The 19018-nt window shown below is 46.3% G+C and overlaps 1 protein-coding gene across 2 annotated transcripts in view; it reads left to right on the top strand.

Annotated features, from left to right (window-relative positions):
• Positions 1 to 19018, top strand: part of LRIG1 (leucine rich repeats and immunoglobulin like domains 1) — a 122041-nt gene that overhangs the window by 47196 nt on the left and 55827 nt on the right. For both annotated transcript variants that reach the window (XM_063806893.1, XM_016941464.4), the window contains exon 3: positions 2308 to 2382. Coding sequence is in view for 1 of the 2 variants with exons in the window: in XM_016941464.4 (XP_016796953.3) it covers positions 2308 to 2382 (75 nt within the window). In the remaining variant the exon portion in view is untranslated. The remainder of the gene's footprint in view (positions 1 to 2307; positions 2383 to 19018) is intronic.

The raw sequence follows: 19018 nt of genomic DNA, 5'->3' as shown, positions 1-19018 counted from the left end.
TTCCCTTGTTCATTTATTTCTGTGAAATTGGGTGGAGCAGTTTGTCACAGATACAGTAGGCCTGGCCTGAGACCAGGCTCATCAGGCGTAGCCCCCTGCAGAGAAGTCCATACGCTTTGTTTCAGGTTTAAAATCAAGTGAGATCCTAAGCTGGCTGAAAAACAACTGTGCTGTTACCTAAGGGATTATGAGCTTTCCTGCTGGCCTTTGAGCCCGCTGCTCTCCTCTGGTTTGTAGTCATACTTTTTTCAGCTCTTGGCCATGTCCTCTCTAGTAGCATGACCCTAGACGAGTGACTTAAACTGGCCTAGAGAACTTACTGGTAATGTAGAGAATGGTAGTAGTTAACCTGGTACCTGACTCAAAGTTGTTGTGATGGTGAAAGTGCACGAGGCATGTCGAGTTTTTGCTGAAATAAAGAAATAGAAGGTAATGAGGAAAAACCTAGACTTTGGGGCTAGGCACCCTGGGCCACTGCAACTTATTGCTGGTGACCTTGGTCAAATTACTTAACATCTGTGTTTCAGTTTCCTCATTGGTGCAGTGGAAATGTTCCTGAGACCTACTTCTGAGGGCTGTAGAGATGCATTAATATACTGAAAAGCTCTTAGAGCTGTGCCTGGCACATAGCCTTCATTAATTTACCTGCTTTTGTTTTTGTTACTAACATTCTCTGTGTTTGAGAAGAAATCGCAAGCAATGAAAGAGTTCTTAGGCAAGCTGCCCGATTGACAGCAGGTCCCCGACCTTAGTTTTTCTTGCTCTGATAAAACCTGGGGGTCTCTTGTAATAATAGGTACGTTGATGGGTACTATGAAAAATTTATTAGCTGAGATTAAGACTAATGGGGAGTTTTCAGTGTCCCTGAGTGAGGATGGGAAATGGATCACAGCAGGGTTGGAGGAGATAAAAGGTGAAGCAGAAACAATCTGATTTAGGGGGCAGTCAGATAAGAGACTGTTAAAGTAATTAATTGTCTATTTCAACACACAAACAAGGGCCCTTTAAGTGGAGAAAGGATTTGCCACATGATACGGATCTGCCTTCTCTCTGCCAGATGCTTCAGCCATGAAGCTATTGAAACAGGCATTCTATGTCCCACAGCCCAGTAATTGCCAAGCTTCATCCCTAACTGGCTTTGGCACTGAAGAAAGCAAATGGGATAATTCAAGGCCTTTCCTTTTTTTTTTCCTTCTCCTATTCACTTCTATAAAAGATGGCAGACAACCAGATTATTCTATTCAAGCACATGCTAGCTGTATACTTGTATGAGTACAGCTGTCATTTCAGTTGCTTTGTCTTCAAACAGAAACAGGATGCTCTGTGTTAGACGTACCTCCCTTAAAAAACTGAGAATAAGAACCCAGTTTTATCCCCTTGACTTTGCATCGCAAGTACAATTTCTTTCTAGCCCATCACCTGGCAGAAAGCCTGAACACTTTGCTTTGGTTTTCTTAAGGATTGTTGGGCTCACTTTGCAAGTCTGATTTTGGATTCTCTTCCCAGATTTGGAAATACATGTCCATGTAAGGAGGCCAGATTGCACAGCCTCTGGGGGCAGACCAGGCGAGCCGTGCTTTGGTTCGTGGGTTTCCCCTTCCGTTAAGAGATATTAACTATGGAAATACAGATTTGGACTATTTTAGCAGGAAGGGAGCTTGGAGAGCAACTCTCGTCTGTGGAGAATTTTCAAAGTGTCTATGCACAAAAGTGTGTGTATATATGTTCATTTTCCTGGGGGATGCATCCAGAGGCTTCATCAGAGTCCAGCTGGAACCTCAAATGGAAGAGAGTCTCTGAGTCCAGTTCCCTTGTTATTTCACAGATGAGGCACTGAAATAATTGGCCCCATGTGTCCCAAGCCCCTCAGAACTCCATGTGAGCCAGGGCGTGAGTCTCTGGCTCTTGTTCCACACATGTTGCCCTTTGACAGGGGCAAATTTCAGCCCACGGGGAGTGTTCTCACCGATGGTCTTAGGGGCGCTTTTGTCCCGAACCTGCCTCTTGGCTTGTTCTCACTGTTTCTTGTCTTGATTTCTGAGTTTGATGGAAAGCTGATGGGAGACAGGAGATGCTTCCCCTTAGTGTTTGTTTCCAGCCATGGGTGTGATCAGTGGCTAGTTTTTGTGACCTCATGTGACTTCTTTCCCTTTAAAAACTCACTGCTAAATTCTTTCTCTTTTCTCCAACATTAGAATATAGGTTTACTGTGGCAGACTCAGCAGCGTTTGTTTGTTTCTGTTGTATGTGTATGATTTCAGACTAATTTAAATGCCTTACATGATTAATTTCTTGTTGTTGTTACAGGTACCTCAATAATAATGAGTTGACAGCGGTACCATCCCTGGGCGCTGCTTCATCACATGTCGTCTCTCTCTTTCTGTAAGTGGTGCCATTTGGGGGACTCTGGGCTGTGTGGTGGGGCCATGGTGTTTGTTGCCTTGCTGATACCTGGTGGCAGGATAACTTGAGTTCATGTGCTCGCTGGTGAAGAAAGACCTTTCTTCATGTGGCCCTCATGATCATGACAAACACTTTGCTTGCTGTTTTGGGATTTGCAGAATTAAACGCTGGAAGTTTTACCTCATCTTTAATTTGCAAGAAAGTAGGTCTTTTGTCTTTTTTTTTTTTTAATGCCCAGAGGTATATGGAACTAGATTTCTTGCTTCTGTGGTTGGTTAAGCTGCAACTTTGAGTAAAACTGGAGTTAAAGGAAGCTGTGTCAGTTATAAGACAGCAAGCTAATCTTTGTGCCAGTGAATTTGGTAATGTGACTCAGTTTACTTTTGTGGCTTTAAGAAAAAGAAAGTGCCCCCAGGCCTCTGGAATCAACGTAAAAGTATGTTGTCATGGTCAAGTGTTAGATAAGATGCGATCTATTTGTTATAGACAGCACACTGGAAATGAAAAAGCAGATGAAGGGCCTTAGCTAAAAAGACATGAAGGCACCCATTGGGAATATTATCATTTGTGCTGTTACAAACCTTTGCTAGAGAACTGAGCACTGATCCTACCCCTATTTCTTCAGCAGTCAGGTGGAGGAGCTTGCTTGTTTTAAACTCACCCAGAAGACTTTCCAGATAAACCAGCCATGAGTCCAACAGTTTTCTCTGCCAGATTTTATTGGCAGCTTCCCCAGCAGAGCACCTCCCTCTTCACACTGAATTTCCTGTTTCCACTCCAGGCTTTCATAGTTTAATTTTATTTTGATTTTGCTGGTTTTATAATTAGTTTGCTCACCTATATGAATCTTTTCTCAATACTGAGGCTCGGCAGGCTGAGCAGAGAAACTTTGCAAGAAGGTGCTATTAATAAGAGTGCTGGCATAGCTTACAGATCTCGGATCTTTGGCTGGCAGCATGCCCTGTGTTCAGGAGGTGCTGTGTCCCTGTGAAACATGGTCTTGGGTTTAACCCTTTTCATGGCATTGTGGGATTGCAGGAGAGCGTGGGGGGTTAGACTTGCACTTCACTCTGTGCCCTGGACAGATGACCTAGTCTCTCTGAACCTCGTTTCCCTCATTTACATAATGCATTTTTGACCCATTTTATACATGAGGAAAGTGAGGCCCGGGGGAGTGGAATGTATATGAAGCTCCCAGCATTCTGTGGGAGTGTTTGACAAATGGTGGTTACTGTCATTGGCTGGTGGCTAGTTGTCACGTAGCTCCTTGGATCTTGGCAGGATCTCACCTTTAAGGCCACAGGATTTAAGAGTCAGTCTCTGTTCCTGTGAAGTGCTGGAAGGAAGGTTTGTGGCCCTTTGTTCCCTTGATGGGTAAATGTCTGACTTTATTTTGTACCCACTTGGTTTGTGGGCCCAGCATCTGGAAGGTGTTTAATTTTTGGCTTAATCAATGAGTTCGTCTTATGTGAGGCTGATAGGGATGTGATAACCTGTTGTGTGTCCATAAAGCAAAGCACTTGAAGATGCTAGGAGCTCCTTGCTGCTTAAAGCACAGGTCATGGACCATCAGTATTGAGTTAGCTTCGAGCTTGTTAGAAATGCAGAACCTCAGGCTTAATGCCAACACTACTGGATCAGAAGCTCCATTTAACAAGGGCCCTGGCCGTTTGTCCACGAGTTCAAGTTTGAGAAATGCTGATGTAACTGCTCTTGTTCCTCACATGGTGAGGAAGCTAGGGCCACAGAGAATATCTCTGTGTTATCAGAGAGGAAACTGAGCCTCCCTGGAGGTCTTATAAGTTGCAAAAGTGAGAGGTGGAACTGAGACCAGACACAAACGCCTTTGCATCACTCCTTTAACCCCATGCACTCGGGGCAGGAGCATGGCAGGTGACTCTGAACCACACTGTGCCAGAGGCAGGCAGGGCCCCCAGTTTGCCCCACGGGCCTGTGGCACTTAGAATTGCACCTTGCTCTGCTGACTAAAAATACATTTCTGTTCCTTGGCCCAAGTGCCAAGAGAAGTGGGGCTGTTTGGCCTTGTTCCTGCTATTCCATTAGACAGCATCGAAGTATGTAAAGCAAGAGAGAAAAAAAAGAGAGTTACTCCCTGTTTGGATTCAGTTTGGAAAATGCAGGTTAGCACTGGCAGCCAGCTCTTTGGCCTGAAGTTGGGCACCATCTGACTTGGTCAGTGATTTCTCTGAAATGACAGAAACCAAAGGGGCTTTATCTTGGTTTTCTCTGAGGTGCCTGTGTTCCCCATTCTTAGATTGGATGCCTGGATTCAGTGCTGGCAAGTTAGGTTAGCAGCATGACATCTGGGCAGCTGGATTATTGATAATCCTTCATGCCTTTTCTGTATTTCCCAAGTGGACCGTGCAAAGGACAAGGGAGAAAACAACAGAGCAGGCAGTGGATGAGCATCATTTTACAGCCCAAAGAACCACCTTCCTCATCCTAATCAATGAAGGCAGAAGACTTAGCAGCCCCATCCACATGATGATTCCAGTCATCCAGGTTTTGAACAGCAGGTTTTGCTGATGTGTCTCTTACTTTTCGGAACTAGTGAACTGAAGGGTGTCACGTGTTCTGTAAATATTTAGTAGGCACTTTTTGTGTCCCTGCAGTTGTGGCCCAGAGGCTGTCCCAGGGAGAAGCAGAAGCCTCAACACATCGTCTGAAAATGTGGTAGTTAATAGTTAGATGCTTATAGTCCTTAATCCTCAAATTCTTATTCCATTTTTGTGGGCAGACAGAGGATCAGAAAAAAATAATCAAAATGTGCAGAGAGAATAGAGCAAATGTCTGCTGAGGCCATGTGAGTGACAGGAGCCCAGACAACTTTCTTGGGACAAGTTTATAGGTAGATGCATCACAGAAAAGTCGGCTAGGTGTGGGTCCTGCTGTCTGTAATGTAGTTGTGACCTGGGATACATACGTTACTTTTTTTCTCAGATGAGGAAGTTGAAGCAGATGGTAGAAGTACCCTCGAAGCTTGTGTATTCTCTTTGTGACCCGAAAGTTGAGAGTAGGGGCAATAATGTCACAAAAGACATAGTTACCCTCTGACCAATAACCACTGTTGTTGCTTTCTGTCTTTTCACAGAAGTAGTGGGTTTGTTAATTTTCAGCTTGGACACCTATAATTATGGACTTTTGCCTCTGGAAGTTGGCCCTTTCTCTCTGTGTTTCATTTTGCTTATGCAGAATTGAGCCGACTTCCCAGACACCAGAGCCCTCCCAAGCTGGGTGGCACCATTGGGAGAGCCTCGTGGGAAGAGGCATTGCTCTGCACCTGGCTTTTTCTGTCAGGGCTTCAAAAGAGACTGCCATAGTTTTGGGAACTGGAGTCATACAGCAAAATTTCAATTGGTTAATACTTTCTGATTAAAGGAATCTAATTCAATTAACATATTTGTCAAAGAACAGATTTATTTGCATTGTGTTCTGAGGATAATGCCGGAGCCATTTGTCCTTAATAAACAGAAAGCATAGAACTCAAGGAAAGCTCTTAATAAGAATGGGTTCCGGTGAGGGAGCTAATTTCATAAAATAGTGCCGAGAAAAAGAAACAGACTTTTGTTAAATGGGGGCAGAAGCTGCCAGTGGATTTTCACGTTTGAGATTTCTTTCTTTTTTAATTTAAAATCCAGGACACTCAAGTTACGATTCCCACAGCAACAGTAATTTTGTCTGATGCATCAGTGACATTTCTGTTGAGGAAAAATCTGTTTTTCCTGTGGTGTTGCTGCACTTGTACCGTCGAGAAGATTGGTGACAGTGGAAATCGTTGAATTTTTCAGTCCTGGGAGTAAAAATGTATGTGGTATAGTTGGTCTTAGCTTTCGTCTCCTGTGCATGGACTGTAGCATATTACCCATAGGGTTGGCCTTGTCTACCTAACAACTTCTCCAGCTGGTTTGTTCTAGAGCTCATCCTTTTATGGTGCCTTGTCATTTGCTCTCCCACAGCCTGTGTCCTCAACCAGGAGGAAGACCTAGGCAAAACTTAGGGGCACACAATTAATTGTGACTTTGTAATATTGCTATTAAAATTCCTTAGGTTTAGGTTGCATTTGAAAACACATTGAAATGCCTTTTACTTCTAATCTTGAAAAAATGTTTTTGAAAACTATTTTTTTTAATGAGATAAGATAAATGTACCCGGGGACATGGGGAGGCAGTGTGGGGCTGGTCAATGGGTACAAAAAAATAGAATGAAGACCTGCTATTTGATAGCATAACAGGGTGACTATAGCCAATAATAACTTAATTGTACATTTAAAAATAATTAAGAGTGTAATTGGATTGTTTGTAATACAAAGGATAAATGCTTGAGGGCATGGATGCCCCATTCTCCATGATGTGATTTTTATACACTGCATGCCTGTATCAAAACAGCTCATGTACACCATAAATATATACACCTATTATATACTCACAAAAAAATCAGAAAATTTTAAAAAATGAACTTACCATTAACTCACCATTTAAAAGCCACTTGTAGTACGTTCTCAGTGTTGTGCAACCATCACCACTACAGAATGCTAAAACATTTTCATCACCCCCCAACCGCCCCCGCCCCCCAAAAAACCGCATACTCCTTCAACAGTCACTTCTCATATCCGTCACCCTAGCCCCTGGTAACCACTTATTTGAAAACTAATTTTTTTTTTTTTGAGGAAAGCATTTTTCTCTCATGTTAACAAATGAACCTGGAAGACTTCGTTTATAAGTAACTTAATAAAATATCTGAGGTGGCTTTAACTATATTTTGCTGTGACCTCTTAGCTGAAGAGAAGTGATTAAATGAAAGGGATAGGAAGGCCGGGCATGGTGGCTCACACCTGTAATCCCAGCAGCTTGGGAGGCTGAGGCAGGTGGATCACCTGAGGTCAGGAGTTCGAGACCAGCCTGGCCAAAATGGCGAAACCCCATCTCTACTAAAAATACAAAAATCAGCCAGGAGTGGTGGGAGGTGCAGGTAATCCCAGCTACTCAGGAGGCTGCAGCAGGAGAATCACTTGAACCTGGGAGGCGGAGGTTGCAGTGAGCTAAGATCGCACCATTGCACTCTAGCCTGGGAGAGAAGGACAAACTCTGTCTCAAGAAAAAAAAGGCGGGTGGGCGGGGGAGGATAGGATACTTAACAGCCCTCTGTTGTAATTTCTGGAGAATAAAACTTGGAAGGAAAGAAACGCGGTGTCCTACCTGTGACCAAGCGGGGAGGTGGTCACCTTCCCCCTTCCCCGGGGGCGAGTGAAGAGTGGACGAAGCCCTGGGTGGGGTTGGAGGGATCTGAGGCAGCAAAGGCCTGAGCCCTCATCTTGGCTGGATCTGTTGGTGAAGTAAAATCAATAGGAATACTTAACTCTCTGAGTACCTAGCAAACCCTCTGGAAAAAAAGAGGGGCGAAATCAATTTTCTTTACAGGCTCGTTAATGCAGAGATCAATTCGCATTAAAGTGTAATTAAAGAGTGAGCCTTAGAGAGAGGCAGCTGTGATCTGCTGCAGCTCAGGGCTGGGGGGAATAATGAGAGTCCCTTAGAAGGCCCAAGCTGGAAGTGACCTGGAGTGCAACGTCGGAAAATTAGGCTCGGCCTCATGACCTGAGCTAAGGTTGTTAATAATCAGGCTTGAAGCACAGGTGAGATTATACTGAGGAACAGGCAGCGGCTGGCATTACCACTGCATGTGTGTGTGGGGATGGGCAGACTTATTCTCCATCTAAGGAGCTGGGTTGAGACGTCTTGTCCTTCTCTTCACTGCCTGCCTTTAAAACTTTCTCCATGTTGCATCTCCTGAAGAAAGGCATCCTTCACTGGCATAATAAAGAATTGATGTGAAACATTTTTCCATGTGATGTTTATCTTTGGAGGGATGAAATAAGAATTTGTCTTTAAAAGTTGAGTGGTAATCTCAGATGGTGGAGCTCTTTGTGCATTTATTCCTAGCTGGACCTGTGGGCACCATAGGTGTGTGTACAGTCGAGGTGGGTGTAGAGATTCTCCCCAAGACCAAGGGTTGCCCCATCCTTCCTTCGGAGGAATTATCTGCTGGTCCCTCCACCAGTCACCAGATTAAGAGTGGACCTAATCAAGGGTGTTAGAAAATATGAAAACAAGTATATAGGTCCCCATGCTACTTTGGACAGGCTTCCCCTGCGTAGCAACCTGATTTAGCTTTACTGTTGAAGGATGGCCAGTCCGTTTGGGTAAAAGTAAACCTTACTTTAAAAAAAAAAAACCTTACTTTTACCATTTGGGTAAAAGTAAACCGTCAGTGTAAAAGTAAACCTTACCTGGGCTACTGGCATTTTATTGCTCTGGCAATAAAATGAATTCTCATTAAGAGTGTGGAGTTAAGAGTGAATGACTCCAGCTACTTTAGGAAGAAAATGTGAGCAAAGCTGTTTTAAAAGGCCCAGGCTGAGTTTAAGTGAATGCCTTTTGTTCCTTGGGTAGTCCGAAACTGTTTTGGTTCCCAGATGCTAAAGGGGGAAGATACAGGCCTAGTCAAAAAAAAAAAACAGCACAACAGGGAGGAATTATGTATATACACATATATATACACACGTATATATATGTGTATATATGTATATAGATACAGATATGTGTGTGTGTATATATGTATGTGTATACACACACACACACACACACACATATATATATATATATCTCTAAAGTTCTGGTCCTCTTCTGAGTTTTCAAAGATGTGTTCACTTCCTGCCCTGTTTGCACAGATTTTTGTTGATGTGAACTGATTGTTTCTTCTGGATAAAACCTCATGCCCTTTCCCTTGGGAGATGGCAGCCTCTGCTCACTGGTAGACCACCTGTAGGGCTTGCTGAGACACAAGTCACTGGGTCTTACCCTCGTTTCTGGCTTGGTTCAACGGGTCTGGGATGGGACAAGAGAATTTGCTTTGCTCATGAGTTCCCAGGTGATGATGCCACTGCTGCTGGCCAGGTGGCTTTGAGAACCACTCCTGGGGCTCATATGGGCCTGGGGGGAGCCCCAAGGCTCATGTGTCGGTTCTGACCAAGCTGTTTAGGCCTTGGGGGACAGTAAATTTCCACTCCTAATGTCACCAGTGTGGTGGCAGGCATTTGTTTGGGGCAGTGGGGCTCTGTGGCCCTGGTAATGGCTTCTGAGAAAGGCTCTGGGGCAGTGGGCAGAGTGAGCTCCAGTACCACGGACAGAACAGACCTGGGTGGCTCAGGGTTTGAGGCCCATGACTGTTACATATTTGCTTGTGCTTAATTTGCTGTTTGTTGGTGACCACTCAAGTCTGCCCAGCAGACCTTCACCAGCTGCTGTAGAGGTGGAGAGCGCTTCGTGAGCAGCCCAGCGTGGCAGGAGCCCTGTTACTCTCTCAGCCGGTGGGTGCTGGCAGCTCTATTTACAGGTGAGCATCCCCTCTCCCCCGGCAGGAGTCAGTTTTAGCACGCTTACCTTTCTTTTGATTATCAGTCACTCGTATCTGATCAGTCTTTATCCTCAGCTAAGACTTGAATGCCACCTCTTTTTCCAGATGGAAGTTAACAGGCGTGTCTGAAAGGTGGGCATTTTTTCCCCCACCCTACTGGGGTCCCCACCTGCCCCATTGCCCCTTCCTAGCACTGCATTGTTTATGACCAGATTACTCTCCTCCCCTTTTCCCAGCCTGGGAACTGTGGTCAGGTCAACAGTGGGCAAAAGAGATGAAAAAGTGGAGGAAGTCTCAGCTGGTTCATGGTGGAGACCGTGGGTTCCTCTGCACGGCTGCTGTGAAGTTGGCCAGCACATGCCCCACTCAAGGCCTTTCATGAGCAAACAGGTTGGGTTCTATGGGCCTGGAGTTACTGCCCTCAAGGAACTGGCAGTCTAGCTGCAGAGGAAGATGGGTGAACAGACAATTGTCATACAGGGGCTGGGGAATGTCTAAGGGGCACCTCACTGCCCGTCACTGATGGGGCACATGACAGAGAAGTTTCCCAGATGAAGTGACATTTTAGCTGAGGCTCCCTGTTCTGCAAACCTCCTTTCTCTTCCCCTACACAGAGGTATAAGTTACAGGCATTAAATGGAACACCCTAAATGTTCAGCCAACACAGTGGGTGCTTGGAGGATCATTCAGAGGAATACCAAAAGGACATGGCTAATTCCATTTTTAGGCCAATTTGTGCACACACACACCCCCTCACTCATCCCCTGCCCCCTCACTCATCCCCTGCCCCCAACACTTACCCTCCCTTCCCTGCCTTTTTTCTTTTTCAACAGGCGGGCTTTTTTATGAAGAGCCAGCAGACCGCTGTTGCAGTTCTTAGAACTGCAGCCTCATCAGATGCTGGATACCACCAAGGAGCCTCAAAATAGAAAATTAAACACCCAATTTACAAAGAAAGCAGCTCTCTGTCCCGGAAACTTCCCAGGGATTCCGTAGTGCAGACTGCCACTTGCCCCCAGTCTAAGCGAGCCTTTCGCTGGGAAAAGAGCTGCTGTGGCCTCCGCAGCCAGCCTGCCAAATTACACAGTCATGACTTGTCATTTTCCTTCTCTCTTTTCTTTCCTTTTTTCTCCTTTCTTTGAGAGTGGGGGTGGTGAGCCAGCCAGATGAGAGGTACATCTGCAAGTCATTTGCTGAGAAAGTGAAGGAACACCAGCTGTGGGGTTGGGGGAGCCGAGGAAGGGGAGAGCCCATGGAATAGGAGCTTTGTCATAGAGATCACTGCCTCTTTTGGAAACTCGGTAGCTTTTGTTGAGCGTAGGGCTTTTTTCCTTTCCACCACCCCGCCCGCCTCTTTCTCTCTTTCTTTCCCTTTTCCTGATGACCATGCAAGCTTTAAATATAGCCCAAGATCCATTGGGGACCCGGGTTGCTCCCCAATGTTGGAGAAGCAGTGGATGGTCTCGGAGGGGAAGTGCTGCTTCTTCCAGCAGTGAGTGCTGAAAACCCTCCAGGGCTGCTTGAAATGGAGCCGGGAAGCGGAGCTGCTCTGTCATTGCACAATCTCCCGTGTGAAAGGGGTTGGCTCCAGCCCATATCAACAGTCTCATTCCAACTGGGACCATTTCCTCCTCCTCCTCCTCCTCCCCCTCCTCACTTCCTGCAGGTGGCTTCTGTAATCCAGTTACCACTGGGAAGCCTCATGTGCATATGCACCTAATCTGAAAATGGCTGGCTTGACTTTGACCTGTGTGGTGACCTTGCAGAGAAGGCAGGGCCTATTGTGTCTGCTCACACCTGGGAGCCATTTTCAGCTTTTATAGCCCAAGTGGAAGAAATGTGTTTGTGTTTATGCCGGGCCTTTCCTTCATAAGGCCTGTCATTGTTGGGCCATACATAGGGAATATTGGATTCCCCCTGCTTGTTTAAAGGCAAGAGTTTTTAAAGATAGAATAGTTGACTCAGTATATTGAGTCCTATGAAATCACTGTTTGTGTTTTGTTCAGTAGTGGTCAAACATCAGCAATCTTGTATTGTTCAGCCTTTTGAGAAGAAAAAATAGTGACCGTCAGCATATATGGTACACTGATAATGGCAGGCATTGCTCTGTGGACTTCCCGGGACCTGTCTTACTGTGTCACCTCTGCAGTCCTATGAGACACAGGATCTGTTAAGCACAATTTACAGGTGAGGCACCTAAGGCACAGAGAGGGCAAGTAACGTGCTCGACGTCACAGAGCAAGGAAGCATCAAAGTTGGATCCTGTTATTTCTCTCCATCTCTGGGGCTTATGCTCACTGTACACTTGGAAGTATGTGGTCTGGGTGCCTAGAAGGGTCTTGTCATTTTACGTGCTGACATTTCAAACTGTACTAGGCGTGGGAAGCCTTGGTATTGTGGCCCAGAGGCTCGAATGATACTCTGGAGTGTGGAGTCAGAGGCTCCTACCCTGCAAATGCAGCATGCATCTCCCAAAGTGGTGCTGCGTGCCTCTGTAATGCCCTTGCTTTAAAAGCCTCTTTCTGACCTGAGGTGAACTTGCTTTGGGTAGCTCTTGGTATGATTTTCTTTCACTGATGCGAAGTAACAGAAGGTCCTTCCCCCCACTATCTTTCCCTGTCTCTCTCTCTCATGTCAATTCAGAGCTGATTATGCCGGCCATCTGTGAAAGGTACAGTGAGGAAAAACACTCTTGTCGTCAGGTCTCGGCAGAGCCCAAACGTGTTCGATTGTGCCAGTAGATTATCGGATAGTGGCTATCTGCCCCCGAAGACATCACTTCAAGGCAAATTCCTCTGCAGTTTCCTCACTTCCTGGATGCCTTTCAAACCCAAACAGCTGAAATAAAGGTGCCAGTTTGTGGTTTTTTTTCTTCCCAACTTCGTCAACCAGGAGGTGAAATGTGTGCTGTGAAGTGTGCAGCCCCAGAGGTACTCATGGGCTGCCCTCTCAGGGGCCACTGGCTTCTGCCCAACTAGCTGTCCTATTGTAGAGTCTCTTTGGGGGCTCTGATACTTTTTTTCCTCGGGGACAGCTGCTGTGACATTAGTTTGTAAATAGCAGGGCTCCTTTTCCACGTAGCGGTAGGACAAAGGTAGGTACAAATGGATCTCTTCACCTTACACTGATTCAGGCATCATGTGGGCTTTATAGAGAGGGGGCATTTTTGCACAGTGGTGAAGAGAAGGCTCTGTATCCATCAGATCTGGGTTTGAGTCCTGCCTGCATCACCTTTGCTATGTCACCTGGGCAGGTTCTCTCAGGCCTCAGTTTTCTCACTCATAAAATGATATTTGCTGATAAGGTGGTGGTTAGGATTAACTAAACAGTATGTGTCCTCAGTATAGTGTCTGGTATATACTGAACGTGCACTGAGTGTTAGACACTCTTGCTATCTCTGACAGCTCTGTACTGAGCACCTTTGGGCCTGTGGGCAAGGCAAGCCTGCTTTTGCTGCTGTGCTCTGAGGGGCATTGCTGCTCTCTACGCTGAACCCTGGAGGCCGCCTGGTACTGGAGACTGGAGAGGGGTCTATTTACATCCCGTAAAAATGGATCTTACTTGCAGATATCCATCATAGCTCACCCTCCTATAAACCAGTTGAAGCTTACAGAAAACCCTCGTATATGTATCTGTTCATTCCTCTTATGGGAGCTGTTGAGGACAGCAGCAGAGTTTATTTTCTCTCCTCTCTTGTCATCTTCTGTTTCTCTACCTGGGGTAGGTGCAGCAAGCAGCAAAGTGCTAGGCAAATGTTTAAGCGGTGGCTGTCACTCATAGTAGAATGACCTAGGGAGCTTTAAAAAATCTAGATGTCTACGTCTCAGGGCAGTTAAATCAAAACCTCGAGTTAGTGGGCTGGGGAGCAGAGGGGGTGAGTGTTGGGCCCAGGCGTGGTGGTTTTTTTAAAAAGCTCTCCAGGTCATTTCAGTGTGCAGCCAAAAGCTTTAATAAGCCACAGCTGGGTAATTGCAACTGAAAGGCATTGTTCCTCCTCTTCTCTCCTCCCCTCTCATAACTATCATTTAAAATACCCAGGCTCCCCCACCTCCCTGCCCTCCACTCCTTTTTTTTGCTCTTTCTTTCTCACCAGGTGGAGGGGAAATAAATATTGAGGCTGGCCTTCATTTTAGTACTTAGGACTCTGGGGATCCCTAGTAGAGGTTTTAGTTTACCTCTTTTCACTGTTGATTTAATTTGAAGATACTGTGCAGGTAGCCACAGCGTGATGAGGAAGTTGCTTTGGTGGTGCGCGGGTGAGGGTGTTTGGTCTGATTAGACCTGCCCACCTTATTTGGAGATCACAGAATTCAACTGGATTTGCCCCTTATCTGGGTCATTCTTTCTGCTGATAGCCCACCCAACTGTCACTTGCATTCTACCTATATGTCAGAAATGTCCCACCATGATGGTGGAAAAAACTCCCTTTATAGTAAAACAATAGGCAAAACTGACTTATTCTAAGCTCCTTAAACACCTTTTTCTTTATAACTTCAAAAGTAAGACTTGGCTCTTTAAAAAAAAAAAAAAAAGTAAATAGATGACATAGAAACTGAAGGATCTCACCCAAAAGCTTTATTGTAATATAGCAAAGTTCTGGTGCTAAAATTGAGTTGGATAATTGTATAATGGGATTTTGTGAAGGTTGTGTTTGGAATTGGATGCTAGGTTAAGTTGCAAAGAGTAGAACTTTGGAAATGAGAAAAAAAATTCCCCTTGGACTTTTTAGAATGTGACTTTTCTGCAAATCAAATGTACTTTTTATAAGGGGAAAAACAGTGGTTATCAGCATGCATAGTGAAGTTTTTCTGCCTCGTAATTGTTTGGTTCTTCTCAATCGGAATGAGAGCTGGCGTGTTGAGAAAGCCAGCATGGGCTTCGTGGGCTGGGCCCGGGGAGGCCTTGGCGCAGTTCTTCCAGGGGCTCCCCTTCCCCATGGCCTTGCGGACAGCCGTGATAAACCCTTTCACCACCTGGCTTTCCTCACGGGCTAGGCTGGCCCCTGCTCTGTCTTCCTCTCCTCTAGTGTGTGTTAACGAGAACCCTGATTTGGTGATGCTATAGCAACTATGTGGTTCCAAGTAAGAGCCCAGTGCCTGTCTTCACTTTCCCCCATTCCCTGGAAAAGAGCTGTAGTCCCTGAGAGATTCAATACGTCATCAAAGGAAATGGTGATATGGCAGAGATGTGCATTCCCTGCCTTGGTGGCCTCATGGGTCACCTCTAGGAAGAGAAAGCCAAAAGGCGTGAGTTGTTGGCACAGTAGTGAGGACCAGGTGGCCTCTCACAGCGCCATCCCTTTGTGGGCATTTCAATAGAGAGCATTGGTCCATTTTTGCTCACCTCCAGCTGGGTGCTGGAATTTCTGCAGTGGTATCTCTGCTGCAGGGGAAGCCCTCTCACCGTCCTCTTGTCGGGACATAACCCAAGGCTCATTCCAACTCTTGGGAACTGGGAGGAAACATCCCTTCCTGGAGTGTACAGGGCCTTTTCCCCCTTGTTAGCGCCAGTAGTGTTCAGAGGAACGAGTGTCAGGGCACTTGGCTTGTGGTCCCTACTCTGACATTATGGATCCATTATAGGACATTTCACAAAACACTTCTCTTTGTGACTTCTGTTCCTTCACCTGTAAGGAGAGGGGCTGGTTCAGTATCAACCATACTCAACCAGGGTTAAAAACACACATGGCTGCTTCCCTACTGGAGGTCTGGGCTGTATGTTCTTTGGAACAGACTCACATCCCTAGTTGAGAACTGCTGTTGTGGGTGACCCTCTAGTTGTGGGGCCCCAGGTTCCTGGCAGGCTCACATGTTTGTGAATTCTCTGGAGAAGGCCGGCTGAGCTGTGTGCTCTATGATGCAAAGTCTGCTTGGAGTGGGACAGGGGGTAGCACCCTAGCAGGCCCTTCGGGTCCGGTGCCAAATCTGGGCCATGCATCTTATCTCTACAGGGGTTCCCCAAGGCCTTGGCTCCCAAGCATCCAGATGTGGCTCTCAGGCAGCCCTCATCCCTCCCCACTCCACACCAACCACCCAATGAAGTACCTTCATCAATATTTGACGAAGACATGAATGAAGGGTCCCTTTGTGGCTTCCCATCCTCTATGGGACAAAGTCCCAGCTCTTTCAGAGTTGGCCCTGGCTCCATTTCTTCCTGTTCTCCCACCTCTAAATTGTGCGTAAGGAAAGCCCACACTGGGTGTGTCTCTGGATCCTGTACCTGCTTCATTTTGCTACCTTGATCTGGAATAGCCGCCCCTCTTCTGACCTCCTCCCCCCATGATGTTGTGTTCCCCTCTGCCACTGCACCTATGACATCTCTCTGTCTCCTCCGGGGCTGGGGTGAGGGGCTGATGGCACAGTAGCCACATCCGTCTTTCCTTGCAGCAGCTGCATGTAGCAGGCATCCCATCCATGTATGGATGAATGACTCTGAGGGACCAAGTGGAAGGGTCATCTTAAGGATAAGTGATTGTGGGGTATGGGGCAGACACTAGGTTGTTTTAGATATTTATTCAAGGTGGAGACACAGGCTTGGGCACGTAATAGTGGAAGTGGCCTGCTGAGGGGTGCTGGAGGGCATGGCTCTCCAGCCAGGGGATAAGTCTTGCTTTCCTGGATTTACTGAAGAGTCAGGCAGGGTGTCATGGGAGAAAAAGTATTAGTGGAAACTGCCATGTGAGAGGCCGCCTGGCCCAGAGGTGGACAGGGCTTGCCCCCAGGGCTCATTATTGGGGTTTGAGTCCTGGTTCTGCCACGTTCTAGCAGCAGCTTTCCAAGCCTCAGTTTGCTTAGATGAGAAATTGCTCTTACCTTACCACAGATGTGTCAAAAAAGGGCTCTCCCAGTCTCTGCTCGCTTGTTTGAGGGGCCAGCAGGTGGTTTGGGAAACGCTTTCTCTGAAGCGAAGGTGGAGAGTCACTGCAGATCCCTGCAGGCGTCCAGCCCATGCTGGGAGATGCCACCCATTCCCCACCACAGAGACGGAAGGAAAATGAGGGAGGTGCAGCAGGCTGCGTAAAAGATCACATTAAGGAGTGCCTGGATTCTAGAGGTGCCAGTAGATGGCATTGAGGGGAAAAAGAGTGCTCTGTGTTCAGAAAGTTCAGAAAACCCAGAGTTGAAGGTGAGCACCTTTCTTTCCTGCAGAACATTTCAGAGCCTTTAGTGCTTGATGTTCTCTTTGAGTCTCCAAGGACAAGCAGAGGTCTTCCTAAGATCATTTCATCATAGCTCTATTATGTTTTCATTTTCTTTCAGAGGTAGGAAGGGAGATTTTGGGAGCATGAGAGGTGCTGACCTAGAGAATGATAAAATCCACTCCTCACGTTCCCCTGGCAGGAGAGAGTGCTGCTTCCCTGTCTCTAAATGCACATCCATGAAGTTTAGACTTCGCTACCACAGGCATATATTCCCCCCTCCTCTTCAGTTCTTCCTGTGCAGGCTTGTCACAGTTTGGCTTCATTTGGAGGCTGGCACCAGACCCCCGGGCTCTGCGTTGTATGTCTTTTGACCTCAAATGAGGGGGAGAGACGTGGTGTTTCCCACAGATAGTGAGTAGTGAGCCACCTGGAATACTTGTTCTGTGCGATGTTAATGGTCATTTCATGAAAAGGATTTTGTGGTCATGTAAGTTTAGCAAATGCCAAAGCAAGCCGAGTGAAAGGTGTTGTTATCATCTCTCCTAAGCCGCTTTTCTTTGCTGACCTGCTGAGGGAGTCTGCAAGAGGCGGGGGAGGAAATGCCCCTTCCTGAGCTTGCCTGCACCCAGAACCCTTTCCATGGAACACCTCCCAAGGCCAGTATTCGAAGGATGATGCTTTGGGAGTGTGGTATCTGGCAACCTGCGTCTGCCACTTTCTGGGCATGCACGTCTGGCACGTCTTCCTTGGCCAGGTAGTGCTGGAAGAAGACACAGGGCTGGATGACAACCCCTGATGCCAGGCAAGGGCCACGCTAGCTGTCCTCAGCTTTATCAGCAACACCCTTGTCTCTAGGAGTCCCAGTCCTCAGCCCTTTCCTAAATGATGGGAAGTAATTAAACAGTTCATGCATATCCCTACATTTCAGAAATCACACAGAGCCCAGTGGTAGTTGGTGCTTGGCTCTGAGACCTCAGTCATACTGTGTAAGTTTCTGCTGGTTTGAAGGATGGCTGGAGACTAGTAAAGTAGCAGGAAGGCTGATTCCACTGGGAACTCCCCCAGACTTTCCATCTGATTCCACCGTGAATGCCATGACACTTTTGTATTGTTGTTTTAATTATACTTTGGGATAATTGTTGATTCACATGCAGTTGTAAAAAAAAAAAAAGTAATATGGGGAGATCCCTCACGTACCCTTAAACCCAGTTTCTCCCAATGTTGACATCTTGTACAGCTTTTCATAACCAGGATATTGACATCGATGCAGTCAGAATGCAGAATATTTGTATCATTGCAAGGATCTCTCCCCTTTATGGCCACAGTCATTTACTTCTTGCCCTCACACCCTTGGTTGTCTTTTTTTTTCTTTTTGAGACAGAGTCTTGCCCTGCCATCCAGGCTAGAGTGCAGTGGTGTGACCTTGGCTCACTGCAACCTCAGTCTTCCAGGTTTACATGATTCTTCTGCCTCAGCCTCCCAAATACCTGGGATTACAGGTATGCACCACCACACCTGGCTAATTCTTGTATTTTTGTTTTTTGTTTTTTGTTTTTAGTAGACATGGGGTTTCACCCTGTTGGGAAGGCTGGTCTCAAACTCCTGACCTCAAGTGATCTGCCTGCCTCGGCCTCCCAAAGTGCTGGGATTACAGGCTTGACCCACCATGCCTAGCCCCCCTGGTTGACTTCTAATGTGTTCTCCAAATTTGTAGTTTTTTCATTTAGAGTTTTATATAATGGAATAATAAAGTATGGATAACCTTTTGGGATTGGCTTTTTTCACTCAGCATAATTCCCTGGAGGTTCATCTAGGTTATTGTATGTGTCGTTCCATTCCTTTATAATCACAGAGTTGTATTCCATAATATGGATGTGCCGTACTTTAACCATTCACCCGATGAAGGACATCTAGAATGTTTCCAGTTTGGGGCTGTTTTTAAAAAATACTGCCATGAACATTTGTGTTTGGGTTTCTTTTGTGTGTGTGAACATAAATTTTCACTTCTCTGGGATAAATGCCCAGGAGTGCAATTGACAG

This window comes from Pan troglodytes, chromosome 2, assembly GCF_028858775.2.
Source record: "Pan troglodytes isolate AG18354 chromosome 2, NHGRI_mPanTro3-v2.0_pri, whole genome shotgun sequence".
NCBI lineage: Eukaryota > Metazoa > Chordata > Mammalia > Primates > Hominidae > Pan > Pan troglodytes.
This window is presented reverse-complemented; position numbering and strand designations above follow the sequence as displayed.